We start from the raw sequence: 25615 nt of genomic DNA, 5'->3' as shown, positions 1-25615 counted from the left end.
AGGTAGAGCGGCCTCCTCGTTGCTTCCGTGTCCTCCACTTGGCCAGAGAGACTTGGAGGAGGGTGAGGCTAGAGCGTCGTCCAGTAAATTCCACCGATGGCCTCCGCTTTAGCGCCCCAGTCTTACCACCGAGACTAGCAGGGGGGTGCGTAGAGCGGCCCCATTATAGCCGTGCTCTCTAGCGGACAAGGGATAGAGTCTCTGTAGCTCTGACTAGCGAGTCCCCCGCCGAGGGGGCAATCGGAGCCATCGGAAGTGACCGGAAGTAATCAGCTGCGAGCCGGAAGTTGAAGGGGACGGGGTTGCTATGGTTGCTGCGTGGGCCTAAGAGACTCCCCTCCCCCCAGACAATTCAGGCTGAGGCCCCAGGTGAGTGAGGGCACCGGGGGGGTGGGGGGTGTCTCCCTGGCCAGGGGACATCGCACAGTGGACGCTGTCCCACGAAGGCAGCTGGACAGAAAAAGAACCCAGGAGTCCTGGCCCCTCTGTCCCATGCTGTGACCCCTCGGCCACTCTCCCTTCCCAGCGCTGGGAGAAGAACCCAGGAGTCCTGGCCCCCTGTCCCATGCTGTGACCTCTCAGCCACTCTCCCTTCCCAGAGCTGGGAACAGAACCTAGGAGTCCTGGTTCCCTGTCCCATGCTGTGACCCCTCGGCCACTCTCCCTTCCCAGCGCTGGGAGAAGAACCCAGGAGTCCTGCCCCCCCCCTCCCCGTCCCATGCTGTGATCCCTCAACCACTCTCCCTTCCCAGAGCTGGGAGAAGAACCCAGGAGTCCTGGCCCCCTGTCCCATGCTGTGACCTCTCAGCCACTCTCCCTTCCCAGAGCTGGGAACAGAACCCAGGAGTCCTGGCCCCTCCCCCACCCCATGCTGTGACCCCTCGGCCACTCTCCCTTCCCAGAGCTGGGAGAAGAACCCAGGAGTCCTGGCCCCTCCCCCGTCCCATGCTGTGACCCCTCCTCCCAGTACCACCCTATTGATCACCTATCCACACTACCTTCCCATGCTAAGATCATTATCGTTCCCGTAGCTGGTTCCCAGTTCAGTGCTATGATTACTCATTCATGCCACTGCCCAAGAGCTAGGAGTAGAGCTCAGGCATCCTGACTCTGAGGCTGCACTCTGCTCTAAGCATTTGGCAACACAACCCTCCCTCATATAACATTTTCTTCTGACATCAAGCCTCTCACTCTGGGTTCCGTTGGCTGATCATTCACCTGGATGTTAATTTTGTGCTATCGCTGTTGGCTCAGGGTGTATCACTCCTGTCATAGTCAATTAGATTGTGTAGACCCAGCATGTTTGTGATGGTTGTTTGGAGGAGGCCTCCTCTGAGCTGAAAAAGACTATTTGCTGAGCTATCTCCTCCTGCCTTTCAGTCCTTTGTTTCCATAGAAAATTCCTTATCAACACTTCTGTTCCATTACTCCTCCCCCATTATGCATCTCTCCTGAAGCATCTCATAAGGATTCTTTAGCTCCTACAGTGCTGCCCACAAGACAGACAAGGCTCTTAATTTTGAAATGAATGTAGTGCCCAAGTGGCAGCCCTAGAGGTAGATTATCTGCAGAGCAGATACAGCGGTAGGAAAGGTAGGATAGGACAAGGCAAGCTCTCTCCACAGCCCACCCTGCCCTGGAGGGATCATCACAGGGAATACAATGTGTTTAGGCTCCATGGCTCATTCAGTCCTTGGCGGGCAGGCAGGCCGCCTGCCCGCCTGACCAGATTGCCAACAAGGGGGCTGGCTGTGAGGGCAGTTTTGATATAGGCTTAGCCTCAAACCCACCAGGTTCATTTCAGGCATGAATTGGTAACAGCTTTTAGTTCCCACTGATCTAGGCCAATTCAAACAGGTGACTCAAGAGGTCAAAATCATTGCATCCAATCAGCAAATCTCCTGCGCTTGCCTGTCTCACCTGATAAGAACTTTAATAACATAAATGCTTTTTCCCATATCCTTTAGTATTTTAAGTTGCCGGCAAGATGACTCAGGCAGAAATTAAACTCTGTTCCCTCCTGCTGCAAGAACATTTTGGCGAGATTGTGGAAAAGATAGGGACTCATCTTATCAAGACAGGCAGCCAGCCACTGAGAGTGATTGCCAACGACACAGGGATGTCGCTAGATCAGGTATGTCTGGAATACTTGAAGAGTTAGTCTCCTTCGGATCACAGAGCTGACTGAAGCAACAGAGAGTCCTGTGGCACCTTTCAGACTAACAGATGTATTGGAGCATAAGCTTTCGTGGGTGAATACCCACTTCGTCAGTTGACTGAACTATTATTCGCGCATTACAACTTGTCGGTCACCATTTCTGGTGCTTTTGAAGGATTCTGTTATTCTAAATGTGTTTGCAAAAGGTAAATCAGAATTTGAACATGTCTATTTAAAACCAAATCAGTTTCTTTAATAGTACAGATTGCAATCCATGGGACTTTTGCCATTGGCTTTAACAGAAAAGGGTCTGAGCTCTTACCTCTCCACCGAAGGGCAAAGGGAAGGAGGGTGGTCTAATTTAGTTTTATAGAGGGTGCAGAGGACAAGAAATGGAATTCTCTGAAGTTAGTGCAGCATCTGGAGAATAAGGAGATGAGACTTACTGGCCCAGAGTCACACAGTGAGTCAGAACTATGAGATTCTCAGGCCCTGCCTCGAGTAGGAGGAGATCTTGTAGGTTTTTCCATCTCTTAGTTCTATGGTAGCCTGAGGCGCATGGGGAATTTCAAACATCACCCTTCCCTTTCCCACAATAAAGATGATCTGGTTGTTAGTGATCAGTGATAATTGGGGAACGTATGACCATTCCTGAGACTATGGATGGAGATAAGGCACCTAAGCGGAGGGGCATTCCCTTCCTTATCCCTGAGGTGATCAGCCCTGAAGCATAATGGTTGTTTTCCCCCATATAAACTATGCTAAGTTTCCAAGTACGTGGCTCATTCCTTTCTCTGGCATGTGCAGGTTAAGAAAGCTCTCTGTGTCCTCATTCAACACAACCTGGTGACCTACCAGCTGCAGAAACGAGGCTTTGTGGAGTACGAAGCTTCATGCAGTCGGGTGCTGAGGATCCTCCGGTATCCACGTTACATCTACACTGCCAAGACCCTCTACAGCGACATGGGCGAGCTGATCGTGGAGGAGCTGCTGCTGAATGGCAAAATGACCATGAGTGTTGTGGTGCGAAAAGTTGTGAACAGGCTGACGGAAACTATGGAGGGTGAGCCAAAGGGGTGTGGAGACAGCTGAGAAATAGAGCAGAAACCCTTTGCTGCAGCATCTTATCTGTCTGGCAAGGTTTGGGGCTGCTGGGCCGATACTTCATGCACCAGAGGGAACACAGTGAAAGGGGATTGGATGGCTCCCAGGATCTGTGCAGAAAAAGAGAGCTCTGGACATAGAGCCTGATCCAAAGTCCATTGAAATAAATGGGAATTGTTCCATCGACTTCAGTGGGCTTTAGGTCAGGTCCATATGGAGCATCCTCTAGGGGCTGTACAGAACACTGACACTCCCAAGCATCTCCAGGAGAGAGGTCAGTATCATCATCCACAATCTGTAGATGGGGAAACTGAGGCACGGGGAAAGGCGGGAACTGCCCAAGATCACACAGTGAGTCACTGTCAGAGCTGGGAACAGAACTGGCTCCTGTGCTTAGACCATTTGACTATGACTTATTTCGATGTCTCTTTTTTACCCTATCTTTCTATCAGTAGACAAGTGTAGGAGTCAACATGGTAGGAAACCTGGGAATGCATTCTCTGCTCTACTACTGGCTCACTGTATGACCTGCAGGGAGTCACTGCCCCTCATTGTGCCTCAGTTTCCCCATCTGTAAAATGGGAGTAACAACACTTACACTTTTTGGAATCTACGTAGCACTTGTCATTGGGTAAATTCTGGTTTCCTGCATATTTCTCATCTCAAGGCTGAATTTTACACACATGGACTAAAATGGAAAACATGTATTCATCACTGAATCTGTTTTTCCCTTACCTCTGTGTCTGTCCCTCCAACAGACCTAAGTTTGTTCTGCTCATTTAACTATTTCCATTGTTTCGTAGCCTACAAAGAGGTGGAAATCTTTGTGTTTCCACTGCACCTTTCTCTTAAGAGAAATGTGGGAGGCCTTAAATATCTGGGAAGAAAGATATTTCCAGATTCCCTCAGGGAGAGGAATAGCTCAGTGGTTTGACCGTTGGCCTGCTAAACCCAGGTGCTGTTGGAATATAAATGACGATAATGAGAGACGTTAAGAGGCATCAGAGACAAACTGCATTATCTGGTGAGATTTGAAATAAGACAGACATTCAGGAATTTTCTAAAAGCTCCCAGAAAGACTCTCCTGTGGATGGTGGCAAAGAGAGGGGCTGAGAGAGGGCCCTGCTAGAGGTGGGGAATGGAACAGAAATATACAGGAAATGTTTCAGGTGTAGAAGAAGCGTAGAAGAAGGTTCTTGCACCAGCAGTTGTGAGATTTGCAAAGGGACAGAGAGCAGACTCATGCTACTAGCATGGTGGGGAGAAAGACGGGTTAAGATTTTTCAAGGTGACTAGTGATTTTGGGTGCCCAAGTTGTGACACATTAGAAAGACCTGCCTGGCCCATCTCAGGCCCCTTTAAGGGGTCTCTAGTTGTCACCTAGAAACTGAGGCACCCAAAATCACCCATCGCCTTTGCAGATTTGGCCCAAGGTCTGAAGTCAGCTGTAGTGAGTGGGTGGAAGGTGATTAATGCACATCAGATACTGAGCCTTCTCTTACGCAGCCCTGCTTGTACGTCTCTTAAAGACGACGATGTGGCCTTATCCCACATGGGTGCAGGAGCAGCTGGAGTTTGGGATCATGATCCATTATGTTCTCCTTGGTATCCTTTCGCCCAGATGGGAAAACCATGGACTATGGTGAAGTTTCCAACACGTTTGTGCGCCTAGCGGACACGCACTTCATTCAGAGATGCCCAATGGCCCCTGAAACTACCGAGACTTTGGATGCGCCACCACCTCCTGTGCCCACTTTGGTGGTTAATGAGAAGGACATGTACGTGGTCCCCAACCTGAATCTCATAGGTGAGAGCTGTCAGTCTCCTTGGGTAGATTGCATTTAGAATGTGAGTGGGTGGCATCAAATGCTCGGGGTGATCTCTGTGTAATCAGCAAAGGGCTTTGGGAGCTTTCTGACCTGAACGCAAGACTGCTGTGCTGGTATTCAGAGGCAAACCCTGTCTGTGGCCCACAGGGAAAGGGAAAAGGAGAAGATCATTTGATGATGAAGATAATGGTGAACACAAGGCAAAAAGGCAGAAACAAGATGCAGACAGCAAAGAGGTATTGCTAACCCACTGCAGCTCCTTGGCTTGCATTCAGGCCGGCAATGATCTCTGCGATCTTAGCAGTCCTTTATTCCAGTATCTGACCTTTTGGGTCAATAGCCAGTGACGACCAGCAGGGACCACAAGGGGGCATGAGGCTGCTTTACAGCCTTGTTCAAGAGGCTGTTTGGTGTGGACAGTCTGCCTGTCATACACTATGTAACCTCCCCTTCTTGGTTCAATTCCTATTGGCCCAACTCTTCTGAGATTCTAGACACCTGCAACTCCCAACAAGCTTCAGGGTACATTGCAGGTGCTCAGCACCCCTCAGAATTCGCCCTGCTGATGGTGCTCATTCCTCAGACAAGCATCTGGCTCTGCAGCCAGTAAACCAGCCTCAGCGTTTCCTTCTCCCTCTCCCCTGTTTCTTCTCAGCCCCCACCCGATGATGGTATTTATTGGCAAACCAACATCGATCGGTTCCACCAGCACTTCCGAGACCAAGCCATAGTCAGTGCCGTGGCCAACAGGATGGACCAGGTACGCAGACATAATCAGGAACTTCCTCAGCAGGGTTACTCCAGGTAGCAGGAGTGGGGAATTTGGTGATCGCAACTTTGGCAGTTACATGTTAAAAGCTTCAAATCTCATGCTTCAAGGTACTAGCTGATGGCTGCAAGGGTCAGGAAGGAATATTTCACCTTCTTCTGAAATATCGGGCATTGGTTGCTGCTGCAGACAGGAATTGGACCAAGGGCTTCTTCCCATTTTAATCAATGGGAGTTTTGCCCTAGATGCACCAGCTGTTTGCTCCAGTATATCAAATCCTACATGCCTGTTATCCATGCTGCTAAGCCCATATGTTGCTCTCCCAGAGCATCTTTCACTTCCCCTGCAATGGAATGGTCTTTCTGGCAGTTCAGTGGGGCATGTGATCAGCCTAAGATGAGTGGAAGGAGGCTAATGCAACCTAGATCTTACTGGAGGCTGATTTCTGAATTTGGAGCACCCCGGTTCTTGAGGGGGGAAGGGAATTCTTCTTCCATCTTGTAAACAGAGATTCTGTCAAGGCCTAAAGGCTGTTTCCTTCCTTTTGAAACAGACCAGCAGTGAAATAGTGCGGACTATGCTGAGGATGAGTGAAATTACCACATCTTCCAATGCACCTTATACGCAGCCACTGTCTTCCAACGAGGTGAGTTTCTGCAGAACTTGGGGCACTCCATAGTAATCGGACACAGATAACTGGATTTCTTTCACTGTTATATGCATTGTGGCCGCAGCTAGCAGCCCCTGTCCTCGACCAGGATCCCTTGGTGCTAGACACAGAACAAGCTCCAGACACTGTATTATTGAATGGCACAGGAACCCAGCTGAACACTCATTTTAGACTTCAAGGTTTGGTCATGAGCGTCACCCACTCTCTCCTGCTGTTTGCAGACAGCCTCAAATCCACACTGTGGAAGGGCTGTCTAGTGGTGAGAGAAGGACTCCTGGGTTTTAACTGTAAAGTTATACATCTAGGAACAAGAAAGTAGGCCGTACGTGCAGGAGGGGGGACTCTCCTCTGAGAAGCCAAGACTCTGAAAAAGATTTGGAGGTCAGGGTAGATAAATGACCGTGAACTCTCAATGCAACACTGTGGCCAAAAGGTCTAATGTGATCTTTGGCTACCTACACAGGGGAGTCTCAAGTAGGAGTAGAGAGGTTGTTTACTCTGTATTTGGCACTAATGTGATCTCTGTTGGAATACTGTGTCCAGGTCTGGTGTTCCTACTTCAGGGAGGATGTTGCGAAATTGGCGAGAGTTCAGAGAATTGCCACAATAATGTCTGAAGGGTGGAAAAGATGCTGTATAGTGATAGACTCTGTTTCGTTTAACAAAGAGGTGAACAGATGACTTGATCATGGTCTATAAGCACCTACGTGGGGAAGAGACATTTGATAATGGTCTCTTCAGTCTAGCAGACAAAGATCTAACAAAATCCAATGGCTGAAAGTTGAAGCTAGACAACTTCAGGCTGGAAATCAGGTGTGAAATGTTAACCGTGAGGATAATTCATCATTGGAACAGCTCACCAGGGGTCATGGCAGATTCTCCATCACTAGCAGTTTTTAAATCAAGACTGGGTGTTTTTTTAAATGATCTGCTGTAGTTCAAAGAGGCATTATTTCAGGAATTTCTGTGTCCTGTTATATGGAGGTCAGACTAGAGGATCACAGTGACTTCTTTTGGCCTTGGAATCTATGAATTTATGACTGGTTCTGCTGCTGACTCACTGTGTGACCTCAGGCAAGTTACTTCACCTCTCTGTGCTGCAGCTTCTCCTTCTGTAAAACGGAAATAAAAATGCTTACCGTGGAGCAGGGCTCTGAGGATCAATGAGCACATGTTTGTAAAGCACTCTGATATCCAAATGAATTAAGTACTGTTTATTTTTATCATCTTAAATGCGAATAGCACATATGTTCTGGGTATTCTTTTATTCCACAGATATTCAGATCTCTTCCAGCAGGATACAACATTGTGAAACAAATTCTGGATCAGTATCTCACTTTGCTAGCTGATGACCCGGTAAGAAATGCATTATGTATAATTTGGGTTTGAACAGGGTTTCCACCTTTGGTCCAATTCTGAATCAGGGCCCCAATCATGCAGTCCTCTCCACATGAGTGGACCCCATTAAAGTGAGTGGTACCTGCATAAGCAAAGCTGTTCACCTGTTTATGTGTTGGTAGTATAAGGGCTTTGGTTTCTTCACCTCACTCAGCGTGGACAGCGAAAACAGGCACTAGTCAGTTTTACCTTGTTTCTAGTCGATTTCATCTTGGAGTTCTCCTGCCCTAGGTCAGAATGGTTGCAGCTGGGAGGAGGAAGGTTTAAATGCAAAAGAAAAACATTTTTCCCATTAAGGTTTAAACATCATGAGAATGTTACTATTAACATTAGGCTTTGGAAACATCCTCTAACCATTAAGGTTGGGGAATTTTAAGAAACTTACATTCTGCTCCAAATGGTATTCAATTTGTATCAGAATTATAATAGTCTTTGGATACATTGAACCCTTTTATTTCCTTGTAGCTGGAGTTTGTTGGTAAATCCGGGGACAGTGGGGGTGGCATGTATGTCATCAGTATCCTTTACTGAGAAATCTGCTATGGGCAGTTTACTGCTGGTCACAGGGCTTACTGAGAGTGGTGTGATCCCTGGTAATTCATGTGTGGTACCTTGACACGCACGGCTCAGATCTCCACAAGGCCCTTGCGACTCTGGCAACAGCAACTCTGGAATCCATCGTACAGGAGAGGTAAAGCAGCTGCTCGATTGCGGCTTGTTAGCCCCCTCGTTACTCTGCCCAAGGCACAGATATCAGAGAGACAAGGTGGGTGAGGCAGTACCAGTATTTGCTGGTCCAGTAAAAGAGATTACATCACCCACCTGGTCTGTCCATATCCCACACAGCTACAACAGTCCTTTATCACCCACAATCTCCATCCTTTCATTGAAGAGGGAGGGAGGAAGGAAGGTCCAATCCTGAGAGGTGCTAAGCTCCCTCGCAACTCCCATCAGTTTTAGTGACTGATATATCTCAGGATCAGGCCCCACATTATCCAGCTGGATGTTGAAAGTATTCATGGTTTCAAGGCTTCCTGGGCGGTACCAGATAGGAAGGTGACATTAGTTGTGATGAGATTGTCCAGTCTCTGCTGGGCAGCCTGCTCCCTCTTTAGCTAGCTTGGATGTCAGGAACTAGGCAAATGAATATTGCTGAGTGAAGATTTAGTGACATCTGCATGATTAACTCTCAAACGCGTATCATTTTCCTGCATTTCTAAAGCATCAGTCACTGGTCCAGAGACCGAGTTCTGGACTCAGGTCTGATCTGGTTTGGGCCTGTGGCTCTGAAGTCAGGATTTCATTCCATCTCCAACACACACAAGATGCTTTTTCTCCTCTGCAGCGTTAATGTAGGAACCTTCTCAATTCTCCGATCCCCCTGTGCAGCGGGTCTAGGTTTTGATGTTGTGTCTCTTCCCTAGAGTTGTGTGTTGGTTGGTTTGTTCCTCCTCCATCTAGATTTGGTTCCCGTTGCGCGAGGATATTCCGGCTGCTTCTGCGGAAGAAACATTTGGAACAGAAACAAGTGGAAGATTTTGCCATGATTCCCGCCAAGGAGGCAAAGGACATGCTGTATAAAATGTTGTCTGAGAACTTTGTGTCCTTACAGGTGAGCGTACCTATTCACGCTGTCACCCAGAGGTGAGCAGAGTGTGCCACAAACAGGGCATACAGGACATCGAGATGAATGCAGATGAAGGAAGGTGATTAGAGCAGGGGATTGGGAATCCTGGGTTGCATCCCGATCAGAGCAGGGGGCTGGGAGTCAGAACGCTTGGCTTCCATTCTGAGCTGTGGGGTGGGAGCGTGGTCTAGTGGTTACAGCACTGGGGTGGGGTCTTAGTTTCCATTCCCAATTCTGGGAGGGAGTGTTGCTTAGCATTAGAACAAAGGAATCAGAACTCTTAGGTCATTCATCTCTCTCTGCCTCCGTTTTCATAGACCTGGACAATGGATCCAGTGTTATCCTGTCTCCCTGGGGAGTGGAAAGCTGATTTCATTAATATCTGTCAAGTGTTTTGTGGTCTCAGTTGCTGTCCCCTCGCTATTGGGTCCCCCAGCTAGCCGCAGGTTTGCTAACGAATAATAGTAATGGGACATATGTGTCACCGGACAGTTTCCAAGCACTGGTCCTCAGGCTGCCACTAGCAAGTGCCCTTCCCATGCAGTTTGCCACGGGGGAAGCCGAGAAGGTGCAGCGACTTTCCCAGGATCACATGGCGAATTACTGGTGGAACCGTGGTAAGGATGTAAGCGGTCAGGGTCACACCACTAGCCCCCACACTCCCTCTCTCTCTTTGCAAAGACTGACGATCGCTGGGTCCCTGGGGGAAGCTAGAAAGGAGCATGCAGAGAGAACAGACAGATACCTTCTCCCCGGAGGGCTGACACACACGTTACAATCTTCCTTCCTGCCCGCAAACAGGAGATTCCAAAGACTCCTGACCACGCCCCCTCCAGGACCTTCTATCTGTACGCAGTGAACACGCTGTCCTCTGCGCGGATGCTGCTGCACTGGTGTTATAAGGTACTTGATGATTCCCTGGCCATCTGCCTGACACTGTGTCCTTCGCACCCCTTGTACTCCTTTGGTTTATTTCCTCTCTCTGACTCTGCGTCACCACAACAGCGGTTGGGTTGTCGGGGACCTGGCAACATGGAGAAAAACATTCCCAGGTGCGGAGTCACTGAGCCGACCATCCTGGCCCCTTTCATCCCATAGCGATTTACCGACGGAGGGGAAAAGTGACACAGGGCTCACTCAGCCACTTGATTGGGTTGAGGGTGCGCAGCTGCCCTGCACAGGAAATGGAAAGTCCAGCATTCCATTGAACCAGCAGGGAGAACCGTAGGGAGGCAGAATGTCACTCGGCACATTCACACCTGGCCAGGAGGCCGGTGATGGTAGTGCCCGGATCAGTGTTACATCTCTGGTGAGAGAGGCAACTGCTTGCAGCACTTCGCCCTTTGCTGCTGTGCTTGGGCATCACGTTCAGGGCCAGTTCAGAGGCAGGCATGCTGTCACCGCTCCCTGCTCTGTCTAGGTTTGCCTTGAAGGGCTGTCATCCTAGCACAGACCTAGCTTGACCCTGCTTCGCTTATGGGAGGGTTCAGAGCACAAGGCTGCAGTTCCCACACGATGGTAGAGGCTCTTGCTCGGGGTGGGTGATAAACCCTCTCCGATCCATCTGTGACCTGTAACACCATCCCCAGCAACTGTGCGCGAAGGTAACACGGATTTCCACACCAGGCCCTGTAAATGGCACAAGAATTATCTGCAGAGAGACCAGAGCCAGAGCAGATGCATAAAACCCATCCCCCACCCCGATTCTGCCCATCTTCACGGCTCATGGGGCAGAGGACCTCTCTGCAGGCTGAGAGCCAGCAGGAGCCAGTTTTGGGGCACAGTATTGCCCCCCACCCCCTTTGAGCGCATAGTCAGATGGTGCTGTTTCTTTGTATCCCTCCCCCAAACCCTGCTTCTTGTTTCTCTCTTTCCCTTCCCTAGAGTGTGGCCAACCTGATTGAAAGGCGACAGTACGAAACCAAAGAGAACAAGTGAGTTGCGCTAAGCAGGCCAAAAGCTCCTGGGCCGAGTCATCACGCTGGGGCCGAGTAGCTCAGGCCTCCAGCGTGGGCTTTGTAACTAGAGGGGCTTACCAATGGGAAATGTCAGCAAGCTGGGGCTTAACTGGTACCCGGCTGCTAGGGCAGTGGGGCCCAGAGCCTCAAAGGGAGTTGGGCACCTAGCTACCATTGGGAGTTAGAAGCCTAAATAACTTGGAGCAACTGGGTCTGGGTGCCCAGTAAGCGTCAAAGATAGACAGAGGGATGGCAATGAAGATTGTTTTGCAGGGAGGGCGGTTAAGGATAAATATCCATGCTGGGATGGTCATCCTGGAGTACGCACACGGACACACACACCCTGTCCCAGTATCAGTCAGGGCTTGAGCCAATGTGGTTCACTCCAGCTTTGCAATATGGGAAGTGCCCTGGGTGCAAGGATCTGCAGGGGGGGTTCACCCCTCTGGGGAACTGCATCAGTACAAATGGCCCCTGCTGAGACAGGCCCTGGCGCGTTTGGCACAGCCACAGGCATTGCTGGTACACATGACACTTTGCAAATGCAGCCCCTAGCCCCAGAGTTCGCAGGGTAGGAAGGGGAAGAGGAATAAAGACAAGCCCCAGGGGAATGGACAAGGGGAGGGCCAAGGAGGAGATGTTATTGATGAGGACAGTGTGGGGGGAGGTAGACACATGGATTTGAAGACAGGCAGGAACCTGCCTGGATCCTAGACTGGGTCTGGCCCCTTGTGAGTAGCGCAGTCGGCCCAAACCTGAGTGATGGGTACCGGCTTCAGCGTCTCACTGGCACTCAAGTGTACGCTGTCTGCCTCGCCCCCAGGCGCCTGCTGGAGAAGTCTCAGCGGGTGGAGGCCATCCTAGCGTCCATGCAGGCCACAGGCGCCGAGGAGATGCAGCTGCAGGAGATCGAGGAGATGATCACAGCCCCGGAGCGCCAGCAGCTGGAGAACCTCAAACGCAACGTCAACAAGTGAGCAGTGCCATGGCGAGGGTTGGGCCGGCTAGTCCAGGGAATGGGGAATCAGGATTCCTGGGGGCTAAACCTGGCTGTGGGAGTGTGGGTCTAATCAGAGCAGGGTGGGGGCTGGGAGTCAGGACTCCTCGTTCTATTCTTGGGCAAGCTGCATTCTCCATCTGCATCAGGTTCCCCATGTTAGCAGGGACAACGCCACTTCCCTTCCGCCCGCATGACTGTTAGTAAATAGCTGTGCACTGCTCACCTGGGAGACTCCCGCTAAGCACAAGGCGGCACTGACACGCGCTGCTCGGCCTGTGACACTCTCCCTCCACTTGTCACAGGATTGACGCCAGCGAGAATCAAGTCGACGAAACCATCTTTGTGCTGGAGTCGTACATCGAAAGCACAGTGAAGAAGCTGTGAGGGCACCCCCTGCTGGCAGACTGCGTCCCTTTCACCACGCCGGTCATGGCACTCTGGGTGGAACTGTCCGCTTCCTGCGCGGGGGGAGTTTTCAGACAGCTGTTCTGAGTGTTTTATTTTTACTGTACATTTAACAGTGATTGGAGACAAAATAAAATGCTGACTGCGCTGATTAGCTTCGGAGGGGGTTGTTGGAGGTGGGGATGGTACAAAAGCCCTGATCGCTCCGGCCTGAGAACCCCACTCAGTAAGTTCTGGGGCTGCTGAAAGATGCCATCTGGACAATTTAGTTCCCTAGTTCCGGGCAATGCCAACTCCCCATACACACCTGGCATGCCAGCGTGTGTGTCCATAACCCATTCAGTCCATGACCTCTCTGGTGAGAGTGCTACCCTGTGGCCAGCTGAGTCTGAAGGGCAGGGTTCCTTGCAAAACCTTTCCACTGAGCCTCCTAGGTCTGGAATTGACCATCAAGAGCCCAGCCTGGTGACCACAACCTGTACCTGGTCTGCGGCAGATCGCGGTCTCTATGTAAACGCACCTGTAGCTTGCAGTGCAGACAGAGCCGCAGCATGGCTGAGAGGTTTGACCCGGTGGTGAAAGATAGCAGGAGGCTGAGGAAAAGTCAGAGTATCGTGGAAAGCTAGTCATGATGCGGTGCCAGCTGAACACATCGGACAGCGCGCTGGCCCGGCATGTTTTCCTCTAGTGCAGGGGTTCTTGACCTTTTTCCATGGGTGGACCACTAAAAAAATTTCCAATGGAGGAGTGGACCCCTTTGGAAATCTTAGCCATCAGTTGCAGACCTCCAGGTTGAAAACCACTGTCCTGTGGTAACAACCTTTCACGGACCCCTTAGACAGTCTATGGACAACAGGTTGAGAACCACTGCCCTAGTGGAAGGAACAGATCTGGCCCTGGGTGCGATCACATCTGCCCTCCAGTGGCTGCAGCTAGAGGCAGGAAGCCCTAAGGTTTCATCCATCACTGCTAGCAGGAGGAATAATCTCCAGGCCAGAGATTTTTACCACCGAGAAACTTTCTCCTTGCTAAACCTTCCTAGCGAGCTGGCCCAGCATCCCTGACTTGCCTTTACAGCCCCTCTTGCAGACAGGTTTCTGGGGCGGCGAGGCCCTAGGTAGGAAGATGTGATGGGAGGAGCTTAGACTTAGATGGGGGCTGCTCTTTGGGGCAGGGCCTGTCCAGCGCCTGGCGCCAGGGGGTCCTGGTCCAGGACAGGGCTCCCCCAGGTGCGGGGGGAGGGTCTCGACCGCTTCCAGGCGGCAACACCCCCAGCTCCTCGGGCTGCTGGGCTCCGTGCGCCCCGCCTCCAAGGGGCTGCAGAGGCCGGGGGCGGGCGGCATGTGCCCAACCCCTGCTGGGTCCCCGCGTGTCCCGCAGCGGCTGAGCCGGTTGCGCGGCGAGCAGCCAGCAGGGGCGCCCTTCTCCGTACTTCTCCGCTCGCCGCGCGGCCATGCAGCCGCCCTCGCTCCGGGTTCGCTTGCGCTCGCCGCAAGGCCCCGAGCCGGGCCCCGCTCCCGCGGCGCCGCGCCCATCGGAAGAGCCTGGCGCGGGGCTGGCTGCTGCCCTGGCAAGGGCTGCGCCCCGGCCCGAAGCGCGCCGGGTTCTGCAGGTGGGGGTGGGGATGGGGTGTGTGTGCGGAGCTGGGCGGCCGGCACAGGGCTGGTCATGCGGCGCGGTGGGTGGTGGGGCACCAGGGGTGAGGGTTATTGCGGGCGGTGGGGGGGAGGCTGTGTGTGGGCAGTCAGGGCTGGGTATGTGTCGGTGGGGATGGGGGCACAGGGCTGGGTGTGGGACACAGGGCTGGGTACATTGCGGGCGGTGGGGTGGAGGCTGGGTGTGGGGCACAGGGCTGGGTATGTGGTCGGTGGGGTGGGGCACAGGGCTGGGTGTGGGACACAGGGCTGGGTATGCGGGCGGTGGGGTGGAGGCTGGGTGTGGGGCACAGGGCTGGGTATGCGGGCGGTGGGGTGGAGGCTGGGTGTGGGACACAGGGCTGGGTATGCGGGCGGTGGGGTGGAGGCTGGATGTGGGGCACAGGGGTGGGTATGCAGGAGGTGGGGTGGAGCTGAGTGTGCAGGGGGATGGGCTGAGTGTTGGGGACTGGGTATGCAGGGAGGTTAGAGGGAGGGGTGGGTGTGCAGGGAGGTTGGGGGATGGGCTGGGTGTGCAGGAGGTGGGGTGGGGGCTGAGTGTGCAGGGGGAGCTTAGTGGGAGGGCTGGGTGTGCAAGGGGGTGGTTTGGGTTAGTGACAGAGCCAGAAATAGAACCCAGGAGTTCTGTCTCCCAGGCCCCCTTCTCCAACCACTAACCTGGACCCAGCGACCCCTTTGCACTCCCTCCTCCATGAGGGACTCCGGCCTGTGGCCTTCTCTGGCAGCCGCCTCTTGCTCCCAAGCCCCGTTAACCTCTCGCCCCTGCAGGGGCAGGCCAAAGCTGAGGCAGGCGCTGAGCAGGTGTTTGGGCCGTGGGCGCTGTGCTCCGATGGGGATGGCCCAGTCCGTTTCCTGGGCCGAGTCTAGTGGATGGGCCACCTGCTGCTGTCAGTACGCCTGGGCTCTATCCTCAGCTCTGGGTGAGGACCTGGTCGAGTGGCTAGAGCAGGGGATCGGTCTCTGCAACTCCTGACCTCTGGTGTCCACCCGGCCCCTGAGATGGCTGAGTCCCATCTGCCCTCCATAGCGGGGAGGATCCTGCCCGAGCTGCTGGGCTCTATTGCCCATGGATAACGTGTATGCAGGGCTGGGAGCCCCCCACGGAGCGTGGCGAGAAGATGAGGCCTGTGATTTCCCCGCTCTCTCTGTCTCGCAGAGCATCACCGGGCACTTCTGTGCATCCCACGAGGACGAGGCGACGGTCTGCTGCGGCTTGGACCAAAACCAATTTGTCATTTCCGACAGCGAGTTCCCTGGCTCCACCCAGATCCTTCTAAAGGTCAGGATATTGGGGGGCGGGGATGTCTGCAGCGGGGGGAGGCACTTGTGTCTAAACCAACGGGCTTGAGGGCAGTGAGCTCGAGTGGCTAGAGCAGGGGATTGGGCATCAGAACGCCTGGGTCCTCCACTCCTCTCTGAGACATAGCGTGTTCTAGGAGTTAGAGCTGAACACCAGGACTCCTAGGTTCTATATCTGGCTCTGTCACTGACTTGTTGCATGCCCTGGGACAAGCATTTGTGCCTCAGTTTCTCCACTTGCAAGCTGAGAACAGTCTGGTAATACCTAAAATCCTCAGCGCTTCCCGGCTGGTCGGTGCTGTGTAACTTACTAACGGACAAAAGCCCATGGCGTTTTCTGGGAGGAGGAAGGGCCTTAGACCAGGGTCCTTGCTAAGGGAAGTCGAGCTGGGTCTGAGCTCCGAGGCTGCACGTAGAACACGACTGGGTACGTGAAACTGTCCGTGGGGTGACTAGTGACTGCCTGCATCAGCCACAGATCCTGTCTGCTCCTCATGCTCTTTGCATAGTGAGAAGAGTTGGCCCAAAACGACCCCTCTGCTGTGATATGCCCCAGAGGTGGCTGCATGTCACAGCTGCTGCGCGAAGAAACTTGATGAAGCTCTTTGGGATGAAAGGTCTGACAGGCCTGTTCCGGGAAGCTGTGGTCTCTTGCCGTGACTCCGGCTGAGGCCTGGCATGATCGTTACCAAACACTCTCCTTTTTCTTCCCCAGAGACCGTCCTTTTGTCCCATCAAGCACCTGGAGGAGAGGCAGGCTGCCGCGCTGCCAGAGGCACTCCGAGGCCGCGGGGTGGACGTAGGGGTGGCTGTCATCCTACAGTCTGTTGACAGGAGAGTCCTGCTCACGCGAAGGGCCAAGAATCTCAGCATCTTCCCCAACATCTGGGTGCCCCCCGGTGAGAGGACACGGATGAAGCTGGCTTAGAAATGGGCACTGCAGTGTGGAACCTGGTGGTGCATCTAGTTTGGGTTTCCTGTCCATTGTCTGCCCGGCCCAATGGGGGGTGGGGGGCGGTTCTGTGGTCATTGGAAGGAGGAGAGGGTTGTTTACAGGGAAGAGTCGGAGACTGGGAACTGAGCCTCTGAAGTCGTATTTCTAGGCTGAGGACAGGAGTGTGGGCTAGTGGTTAAAGAGCGATTGGGAGACAAGATTCCTGGGTTCCATTCTCAGCTTTGCCACTGACTTTGTCGTTTGACCTTTGCCAAGTCAATTTCCTTCTCTTGGCCTCCCTCCCCTTCCCGCCCCGCGGTCCTTACCTAATGCATCAGGGTGTAACTCAGTAGCCGCATCAAGATCCTGCGGTGACAGGTGCTAGGGCTGTGGAGAGAATTAAACAGGGAGGAGGTGGAAGGAAATGAAACTACCCAGCACTTTGTTAAACCAGCCCAGTAGGGGGAGAAAACGCTGCTGCTGGGAGATCAGCCGCTGCCGAGGGCCCTTGCTGTGGCCGGAGTGTTTCTTCTGCAGGGATTGTGTGTTATCCGTGCCAACCAGGAGGCCAGTCATGGACCAGGTTCCCATGGTGCAAGGTGCTGTACAGACCCTGGAACAAAGAGTCCCTGCCCTCCCTCTCCAATCCACCATGGGCTGTGAGACCACCATGGTCCAGAACAAACAACCGCTGGGAGCATCTCCATTGCCTCCAGGGGGCCCTGGTCCTGCTTGCTGTGCCACTGACCCCTCCCAATTCTCTCCCCTTGCAGGTGGGCACATGGAGCCGGATGAACAGGTAGCTCCTCAACCCGCCATGTGGATTCCATTGGGGTTGGTTTGAATGGGCGAGTGGTGCTGGGGCAGGTGGGGAGCGGAGGGGAGTTTGAGCCCCAGGGGCAAGAGGGATGGGAGGTGAATAAGGGGAGGGGAGTGGGGGGGAGCAGCAATTGCAGCGGGGGGTCTCTGTGCCTATTTGGGGAAGGGAAGTGGGGGATAAAGCTGAGCGTAGTGTAATTTTCCCTGGGATTTTCAAAGGAGAACGGGGGTAGGGGCTGCTTAGAGTCAAGGACGGCATCAGGGCTTCTGAGTTCTCAGTCTTGACTCTGCCACGTAGCTGCTGCATGGACTTGGACGAGTCACTTCCCCTCTCGGTGCCTCAGTTTCCCTATCTGTAAAGTGGGGTTGCCAGCTTAGCATGCAGAGGCTTGTGAAGCTCTTGTTCTGTGGCTAGGGGGCACTATTGCAGTGCAGCGTGGCACCAGGCTGGGTTCCAGAGCCCCAGGCGCTGCAGAACATGGGACGCAGGCAGGCTGTGCCAGGCTGGCTCTTACCTCCCTGTCCCTTGACCATAGTTGCTGGAGGCGGGCCTGCGGGAGCTGCAGGAAGAGACAGGCTTGCGGCTGGAGCCGGGCGAGTTCTCCTGGAGGATGCTGGGCCTGTGGGAGGTAACTTCCCCCTCTCCTGACCTAGGTCCCGTGGAACCACTTGGCACGTGCCAGGTTCCGCAGAGGTGCAAATCTGGGATTATCCATGCTCAAAGCACGAGTCTCGCCTGGGTGGGCTAAGGGACCATGTCTGTCAATCAGCAGCAGCAGCTGACTCAAGCCTCTCCTGCGGACCAGCCACTAGGGGGCGATGGCTTCCCACCCTCCCCTAGCGCCAGCCACACACGCAGCCGTAACCCGCTGCAAGGAAAGGGGTGAGGGATGAGCGCCCCCTACTGAATCACCAGCACTCCTTGCCGTGGCTTCCACTGGGCCAACCCGTCCCACGGGTTGGGAGGACGTATTGCTGGGTTCAAGAGAGTGAGAAAAGTCCCCCATCGATGGCTGTTAGCCAGGGTGGCCAGGGACAAAGTCTCAGCCACTGGGTGTCCCTGAACCTCTGACTGCCACAAGCTGGGACTGGATCACTCACCGATTGCCCTGTTCTGTGTGTTCCCTGTGAAGCACCTGGCACTGGCCACTGGGCTAGATGGACCAGTGACCTGACCCAGAGTGGCCAGTTTTGTGGGTATTGCTGGAGAGGGAAGCTGAGAGCTCAAACGGTCTTGGCCATTTAAGACACTTGTTCCCTCCTGCCCCCGGCCAAAAGTTAGGGTGTCAGCCCTGCTCTCTTGCCTCAAGTGTTCAGGTAGTGTTGCTGTTTAAACAGCTGCAGCACCCTACCCCAGAGGCAGCTGCATTTCACTGAGAAGCTGTTTCCATTGCTTCACAAAGTGTACTAGAGGCCTTCAGGATCCAACCCTGGTTTCTGCCTCTGGGGCGGGCATTCGGTGCCAGGGCCGGCTCCAAGCACCAAGCTCAGCAAGCAGGTGCTTGGGGCGGCCAAGGGGAAGGGGAGGCACGTCTGGCTGTTTGGTGGCAATTGGGCGGCGGGACCCTCTCGGAGGGGAGGACCTGCCACCAAAGAAGAAAGCGGCACGGTGGAGCTGTTGCCGATCGCGATCTTGGCTCCCCCCCTCCTCCGCTGCTTGGGGCGACAAAAATCCTGGAGCCGGTCCTGTTGGGTGCTGCCTATTCCTAGCTCCTTGTTCTCTGTCTGCGCAGTCCGTGTACCCGCCTATGCTGAGCAGAGGGCTGCCAAGGCGGCACCACATTGTCGTGTACCTGTTGCTTCTTTCCACCGAGAGCCACCAGCAGCTGCAGGTGAGCGCCCCCAAGCGTGTTGTGGGGGGACAGTAAGGCAGCTGCAGGGGAGCATTGCTGGGGGTGACTAGCACCCCCTGAGTGAGGGATGCTCGGCCCTGGAGAAGATGGTCAGGAGAGATTAGGTAAATTGTTCTTACGTGCCCTAATGGACGTCCGTTGCCTGGGCTTGCTGTCCCCAGCCCCCACCCTCCCCAGCAGCTTGAAGGCAGCCTTAGGGGTGGCCAGCAGCACAGCACCAGAAGCACTGGGCCTCAGGGACCCTTCGAGTTCAGCCTCCACCACCTGTTCAGACCTTGACTTCTCTGCTGAGACGGGCAGGTACCGGACTGAGGTGACCAGCGCCTGCCCCTGAGGTTGGACAGTGCTTCCGAGCCGGCTTAGAGGCCTTTCTCCCAGCCCTTTGCCCGGTCCTGCCCATAGCCCGATTGGGCATTAGCTGTGGTGACTCCAAGCCCCAGAGAGCTCTGAGCCCTGCTCCCAGCACTCAGAGCCACGTGTTGGATTTCAGACGAGGATCAAGGCGGACGAGAGCGAGGTGAGCGCCTATGCCTGGCTGGAACCCCACGTTCTGGAGTGTATCGCAGCGGTCGAGGATGGAGCAGAGAACACGGAACGCATACCCAACAACCTCCCAACAACCATCGAGTAAGGATAAGGATTTGCCAACCCAGCCTGGCCTGTTTTCCTCTAAGAAGTGGGGGAATGATGATCTTCCTTTGGAGAGGCAGGACTCTGCTCCCCACCTCTGAAATGCAGCCAGGTCTGGGGAGGAGCATTGCAGTTTCCCCATGGGAAGTGACCAAGACTCTCCAGAGGGCAGAATGGAAGGGGCTAGGTTGGGATTTGACCACCGGACACAGGGGTAACACGCCTGGGCGGAAATGCCCTTTATTGGCCCCCCATGCTGGGTGTCTCTGAACACTAGCAGCTCTTCTGCCCCCATGCTGGACCGCTGCTGAGGGAAGCAAGTCCCATGCCCCAAAACCTCCCCCTCGGCTTCTCTCATCTCTTCAGCCAGGGCTAGATGGTCCCCCAGGCCAGGGAGCCACAGCTCCCACTGCCTTCAGCACCTGCCCTGCTGGGTGGGGACAAGTGGAGAGGGGGGCTTTATGGGTCCCAGGTACTGTCCTCCCGCAGGGGTAGGGGCCCTGGCTCCAAAACAGTCATGGGGGTGGGGTGCCCTGTAGGTAACACTAGAGCCTTGCCTTTGATTAAAGCCCGGGGGGGGAGAGGGGAGACTGGCTAGCCCTGGCCCAGTGGGGATTCAGTGAGAATTGAGCCTCAGTGCTCATTTCCCACTCCCCAGTCTGCTGTGCGGGAGGCCAGGCCTCTGAAACAGAAGCCAGTTTGTGCTCTGTTCCCAGGCTGGAGCTGGCCACCCTAACAGGGGCAAGCCTGGCTTGGAAGCCGCAGGGGGAGATTGCTCAGTACAGGGATTAGCCCTCATTGGCCATTCCAGGGTGTTTTGTGCATCAGGCCTGCTCAGTGTTCTCCCTCCCCCCTCAGTTACCCCTCTGAGTAACTTCCATTACATCTACCCAGAGCCACAGAGCTGAGCGGGGGCTCGGCCCAGCCCACGGAACTTCCTGCTGCGACCTTCCTGAACACAGCACCCGCGGCAGGGGAAGATGTGGAACGGGTCAGCACCGGGACCAGGTTTGCTCTTCGGCTCTGGCTAGACACCTTAGCTGTGCGAGACAAGTGAGCAGCGAAATCCCAGGCCCCGGCCTCCCCACGGGGAAGACAGCTGGGGAGCGGAGCTGCCGGTGAAGGTCGGCTCTGTCACCACCTCGGACCTGGCTTTACCAAGCACGGCTGCCGAGGCCTGCCCAGAATGAAGTTCCTTCTCACTGCTCCAAGCCCTAGCAGGAAGGGAAGGTGGGCAGTGGGGTCATTCTCTGGCTCTCCCTCCTATGAAGGAAGCCACCGACAAGAAGGGAAGGCAACTCCTGAATGGACTGGGTGGGCGTTCCAGCACTAAGCCCAAAACCTGGCTGCCTGAGACCGGGGGGAGTCGTTCACTGTTTTGGAAGCCAGCGTGTGGTGAGACACGTCCAGTAACATTCAAATAACCACCCCTGCCCTTAGCCATCCAAGTGTCTTGCTTAGCTAAAGGGTGCACTGAAGAGACGGCGTGTGTCAGCGGTTTGAGCTCAGGCCTTCAAGCTAGGAACTTCTGTTCCAATTCCGCCTTCCACTGACTATTTCAGGGCTCTGCCTCAGTTTCCCCTTGGGGGAAATGGGGCTAACTCACCCTTCTCCCCAGCTGCTCAAATCCAGCTTGAACAGAGGGGTCTGCTCCACAAGTAACTGACACCAGCACAGCAGGGGGCTGCTTTGAACTTTATTATCTAAAAGGTAGTTTGCATATACAGAAGTGTTGCAAATAATAAACAGCTGGATATCAAACGGACAGAATAAATAAACCAGAGAAAGTGGCTAGCTGCTTTTTAAAGGTGTCTAGATAACATTTACCGTGTGAGAGCTTATAAAACACTAAGGGACTTGAGACAATTACAAAACCCTAGATGCTCCTCTACCCGCCCAACGCCCCCCCACACCCCCTCTACACAAACTTGTATGTACAAACCTTGAAAACAGCCAGCGCGCCCTGTAAAGACGTAATACCTTAATGTCAGTCTCCTCAACCACCACCTGTACGTAACACTGAAAGTACCTGCCTCTCAAAGGGTACAGTGGAGCCACTGGATTGTCACATGAGTTGATCAGCCTGTGACTAGCCCTGGAGGATCGTGGTAGGAGACAGTCCAAAGGACAGACGGGTAGGGTTACAAACGTGTATAGAAATGTGCCTTTACTGGAAGCGAGTCTGTCCATCCCCCCTCCCCCCAACATCAGAACTTTAAAAACCCCACAAACAATTGTTCCCACTGCAATGTACACAGTACATTTGTTCTGGTCCTAAGTCCCTTTTCAACTTGGTGCTGGGAAGATTAGCAGAGAGAAAGAGGTTTGCAAAAGTCCAGTAATCTCTCCAAGCACCATTTTTCCAAAAAGCAAATCCTCGACCTAGCACTTCTCCACCAAGGATTTCAAAGCAGTTCACGCAAGTGAGGAAGGATAATTCTTGGTTTACAGAGAGCTAAGTCTGTCACTTGGAGGTTTCCAGGTGAAAAAGTACCAAGCAAACTAGTTCTGAGGGCTGGTATTTTGAAGGAGACTGTAGTAGTTGGTTCATCATTTTCCAGCCGACCGCTCTTTAAATGCAGAGTGTCAGCTGGACTTGTCCCTCTCCAAAACAGAGGGAAAATGATTAGCTCAGCTAAGCCTGGGCGAAGAATACAAGGTAAAGCTGCACCTTAACTATTCCTCAGTAGGATTTACAACTTTTATTGCATTCAGAAATTCACTACAACTAGGATACAAGAACCATTAAAGTCACAGCAGGAGTCTGGGCACAGCTACCCCAGACCACCCTTCTCCAGAACCACAGGGAAATTGGTTTGTTTTAAAGTTCTTGATGGGGACACTTGGGGGTGGGGGAGAAGGTGCAAAAAACTGCTACACATTCTACCTCTCTGAATGCCACTTTGACCATCTTGATGCATCGAACTCATGTGCCAATCTTGCTACAGTAATAAAAGTGTGACCTTGGCAGTAGGTACTTGGGGTAGTTTAGCGAGCCCTTGGTGACGCAGGACACTCAAAGCAGCAGCTGTGATGCTGTAAAGGTTACAAACGCAGGTATACATTTAAATACATAAATAAAACTGTGCAACAGGCAATGTGCTGTCCCCGCAAAGGCGCTGTAGTGGGGACAACACAACCTTCATTTAGTCCTCAGGAGATACACACAGGGAGGTCTTTGGAGTTTTGGATGTACAAAAGCTGCAACTGAAAATATAGATATAGCTTTGTTCTCTGTACAGATCTGTATTGGAAATACTTAGGAGGAGGAAAACAAATCTACATTTAAAAAAAATACATCGTAATTACAACCGAGGCAGACTGGACCGAGCTGCCCAGTGCCTCTGCAAGGGGATGGATGAGAGACAAACGCCCTGGCAGTCACCCTGCTACGCCTCCACTCAATACAGTCCTACCTGCAGGAGGGTTCACAAGCAAGAATCCCTCCCCACCCCTGCTGGCCTCCTCTAGCATCCCAATAAAGAATGGCCTCAACCCACTCATAAATGCCACTGACGGGACATCAATTCAAATGGCCTCTTTTTGCCTTGATTCTCACCAAAAAAAAGGTTATGTCGTAATGAGGACACAACACTAAAACAGCAGCCAGGAAATGGCTGACTTTAAAGGGACCGCGGGTGGTGAACATTCATAATTAAAAAGCGAACGTTTCTTTTCCTGCGCTACTCCTAACGCCACAGGTTGTTCAGTTAAAAAAATCTGACATTTACAAAATCTCTTTTCTCCTTGAAAACGGATCCATCAGTTTCTCTTTCTGCCTCTCACCTACTAGCACATTCAGTTACAAACATGAGAAGTTTGCACGGGGCTTTGAAGAACATATTCGCTCAGCAGAACTGAGTTTGGGGCCCAACGGTGTTGCTTCGGATCATACAGTCGAGGGCGAGGTGGGAGGGAGCCCCAACTGCTCACCTGCTTAATGGGAAAACTTAAGTGCACGTAGGCTGCAGATTCGCCCTCCCCTCCGTGGCTAGGTCTCTGCTGGGGAATGTCCATGTTTGCTGGATGAGGTTTGGAATCAGGGCTCAGTTAGAGCATCTGTTTTTCTGCCCACTCGGTTATTTAAACCCTGGGACAGCAGAGGTTCTCAGCACAGCCTGGTAGCTGGAAGCAGAAATTTGCTAGCCTCTTTCTGAGTCACCAGCTCTTTGCTCTAACCCAGGGCCGGGAGGCCAGACTCCCCAGGGAAGGAGGGGAAAAAACAAGAGGATCAAGGAGTCAAGAATGCCATAGGAGCCCAGATCCAGCTCAGTCCCTACTGCCAAAGTGCTTGTGTTGGTGCATAAAAGCAGCAGGTACCCACCCCCTTCCATCCATGCCGGGAGCCTTGCTGGACTCAGACTAAGTTTCTCTCTTCACCCCACTTCAGGGAGTCAGTAGCGGTGTGGTGCAAAGGGCAGCAGAAGGTGACATCCCAGGGGTAGCTCAGTGGTTTGAGCATTGACCTGCTAAACCCAGAGTTGTGAGTTCAATCCTTGAGGGGCCATTTAGGGAACTGGGGCAAAAATCTGTCAGAAGATTGGCCCTGCTTTGATATTCTCTGATCCCCAGGGGTGAATGGCCGCTAAGTTCTGCTTTGGCCACTAGATGGTGCTGTTCCAGCAGGACAGCACCAAGGTGGGGATTATCACTGTAGGATCTTTGTGCAGAATCCTGCCGAACAATAGAGTTAAAAACACAGTTTTAAAATGGTCTTGATAACCAGAGGTCAGCATTTACCTGCTGGCCACCGGCACCCCCCAGCAAGCAGTACCAGTATGCTCAGGAAAGCATGTGCAGAACTGAAAGCCACGCCTGTGAGGCTCCAAGATTGGACAAAACAGGGGAGTTGCCCTGACTGAGAGACACACTTAGGAGACCTGGTATGGGTTGGGTCCTTTCCATCCCAGGCAAAAACCCAGCTCAACAGCAGCTGCTGAAATCTGCTTTTCTCTCCCATCCTTGGGGGGGAAACAAGATGCCAGCATGCCCTGGGCTTGGGGCTAGTCTAAGGAAATGATGTCCGGCCTGCAGCCCGGGAGAGCTGCGCTGTTACTCATTGTCCCGCTATGCCCATGGCTCTCCCGCAGCGTGTTGGTGGAGACAATACTGCTGATGCGGCCGCTGGCAGGGCTGATGCTGTTGTGGGATCCTGCCATGATAGGAGTCAGAGGGTTCATGAAATGGGTAGACGTGCCTCGGTACTGGAAGAAATGGCTCAGCGCGTCCTGTTCATCCAGGGACGTGATCACGGAAGGGCTGTAGTGCTGCCAGGCAAGGAACAGAGGATCAGTCATCAGGCTGGGCACCCATTCAAACTCTCCCCCCTCCCAAACCCCCTTCGATGCTTTGAGCGCTGGTGGGGCCCAATCTGCAAGGGGAACAGACTTCACTGCAAAGCAACAGATTTCACTGCTTGCGCTACCAAGAGAGAGGGAAAGGGAACAGCAGGCGAGTTGAGAGGCACAAGTGATGCTCCTGACATTTGGGGGAACTGTACCAGTTTA

The 25615-nt window shown here is 53.4% G+C and overlaps 3 protein-coding genes across 9 annotated transcripts in view; 2 read left to right on the top strand and 1 right to left on the bottom strand.

Moving 5' to 3' along the window:
- The first annotated feature begins 6 nt into the window (after positions 1-6).
- Positions 7-13072, top strand: POLR3C (RNA polymerase III subunit C). 3 transcript variants are annotated; one of them, XM_032792174.2, is made up of 15 exons: positions 34-369; positions 1968-2134; positions 2966-3221; positions 4884-5069; positions 5239-5327; positions 5747-5851; positions 6414-6506; positions 7806-7886; positions 8394-8445; positions 8559-8619; positions 9390-9540; positions 10357-10458; positions 11440-11489; positions 12337-12486; positions 12816-13072. In XM_032792174.2, the coding sequence occupies exons 2-15, from the start codon at positions 1988-1990 to the stop codon at positions 12895-12897; spliced, it is 1605 nt and encodes a 534-aa protein (XP_032648065.1). In that variant the 5' UTR covers positions 34-369; positions 1968-1987; the 3' UTR covers positions 12898-13072. The 3 variants fall into 3 exon arrangements, with proteins under 3 accessions (XP_074927182.1, XP_032648065.1, XP_032648066.1); XM_075071081.1 differs by lacking the exon at positions 6414-6506 and having other exon boundaries at positions 7-369; XM_032792175.2 differs by lacking the exons at positions 34-369; positions 1968-2134 and adding an exon at positions 2150-2364.
- Positions 13073-15570: 2498 nt separating this feature from the next.
- On the top strand, positions 15571-21928 carry NUDT17 (nudix hydrolase 17). The gene is made up of 7 exons (XM_032792178.2): positions 15571-15852; positions 16588-16771; positions 17580-17605; positions 18162-18254; positions 19359-19457; positions 19969-20105; positions 21003-21928. Exons 1-7 carry the CDS (start codon positions 15640-15642, stop codon positions 21163-21165), a joined length of 915 nt encoding a protein of 304 aa, XP_032648069.1. The 5' UTR covers positions 15571-15639; the 3' UTR covers positions 21166-21928.
- PIAS3 (protein inhibitor of activated STAT 3) overlaps positions 21791-25615 on the bottom strand; it is a 38158-nt gene continuing 34333 nt past the window's right edge. For all 5 annotated transcript variants that reach the window (XR_012656848.1, XM_032792168.2, XM_032792169.2 and 2 more), the window contains one exon: positions 21791-25375. Coding sequence is in view for 4 of the 5 variants with exons in the window: in XM_032792168.2 (XP_032648059.1) it covers positions 25112-25375 (264 nt within the window). In the remaining variant the exon portion in view is untranslated. The remainder of the gene's footprint in view (positions 25376-25615) is intronic.

Source organism: Chelonoidis abingdonii, chromosome 11 (genome assembly GCF_003597395.2).
Source record: "Chelonoidis abingdonii isolate Lonesome George chromosome 11, CheloAbing_2.0, whole genome shotgun sequence".
Classification (NCBI taxonomy): Eukaryota; Metazoa; Chordata; order Testudines; family Testudinidae; genus Chelonoidis; species Chelonoidis abingdonii.
This window is presented reverse-complemented; position numbering and strand designations above follow the sequence as displayed.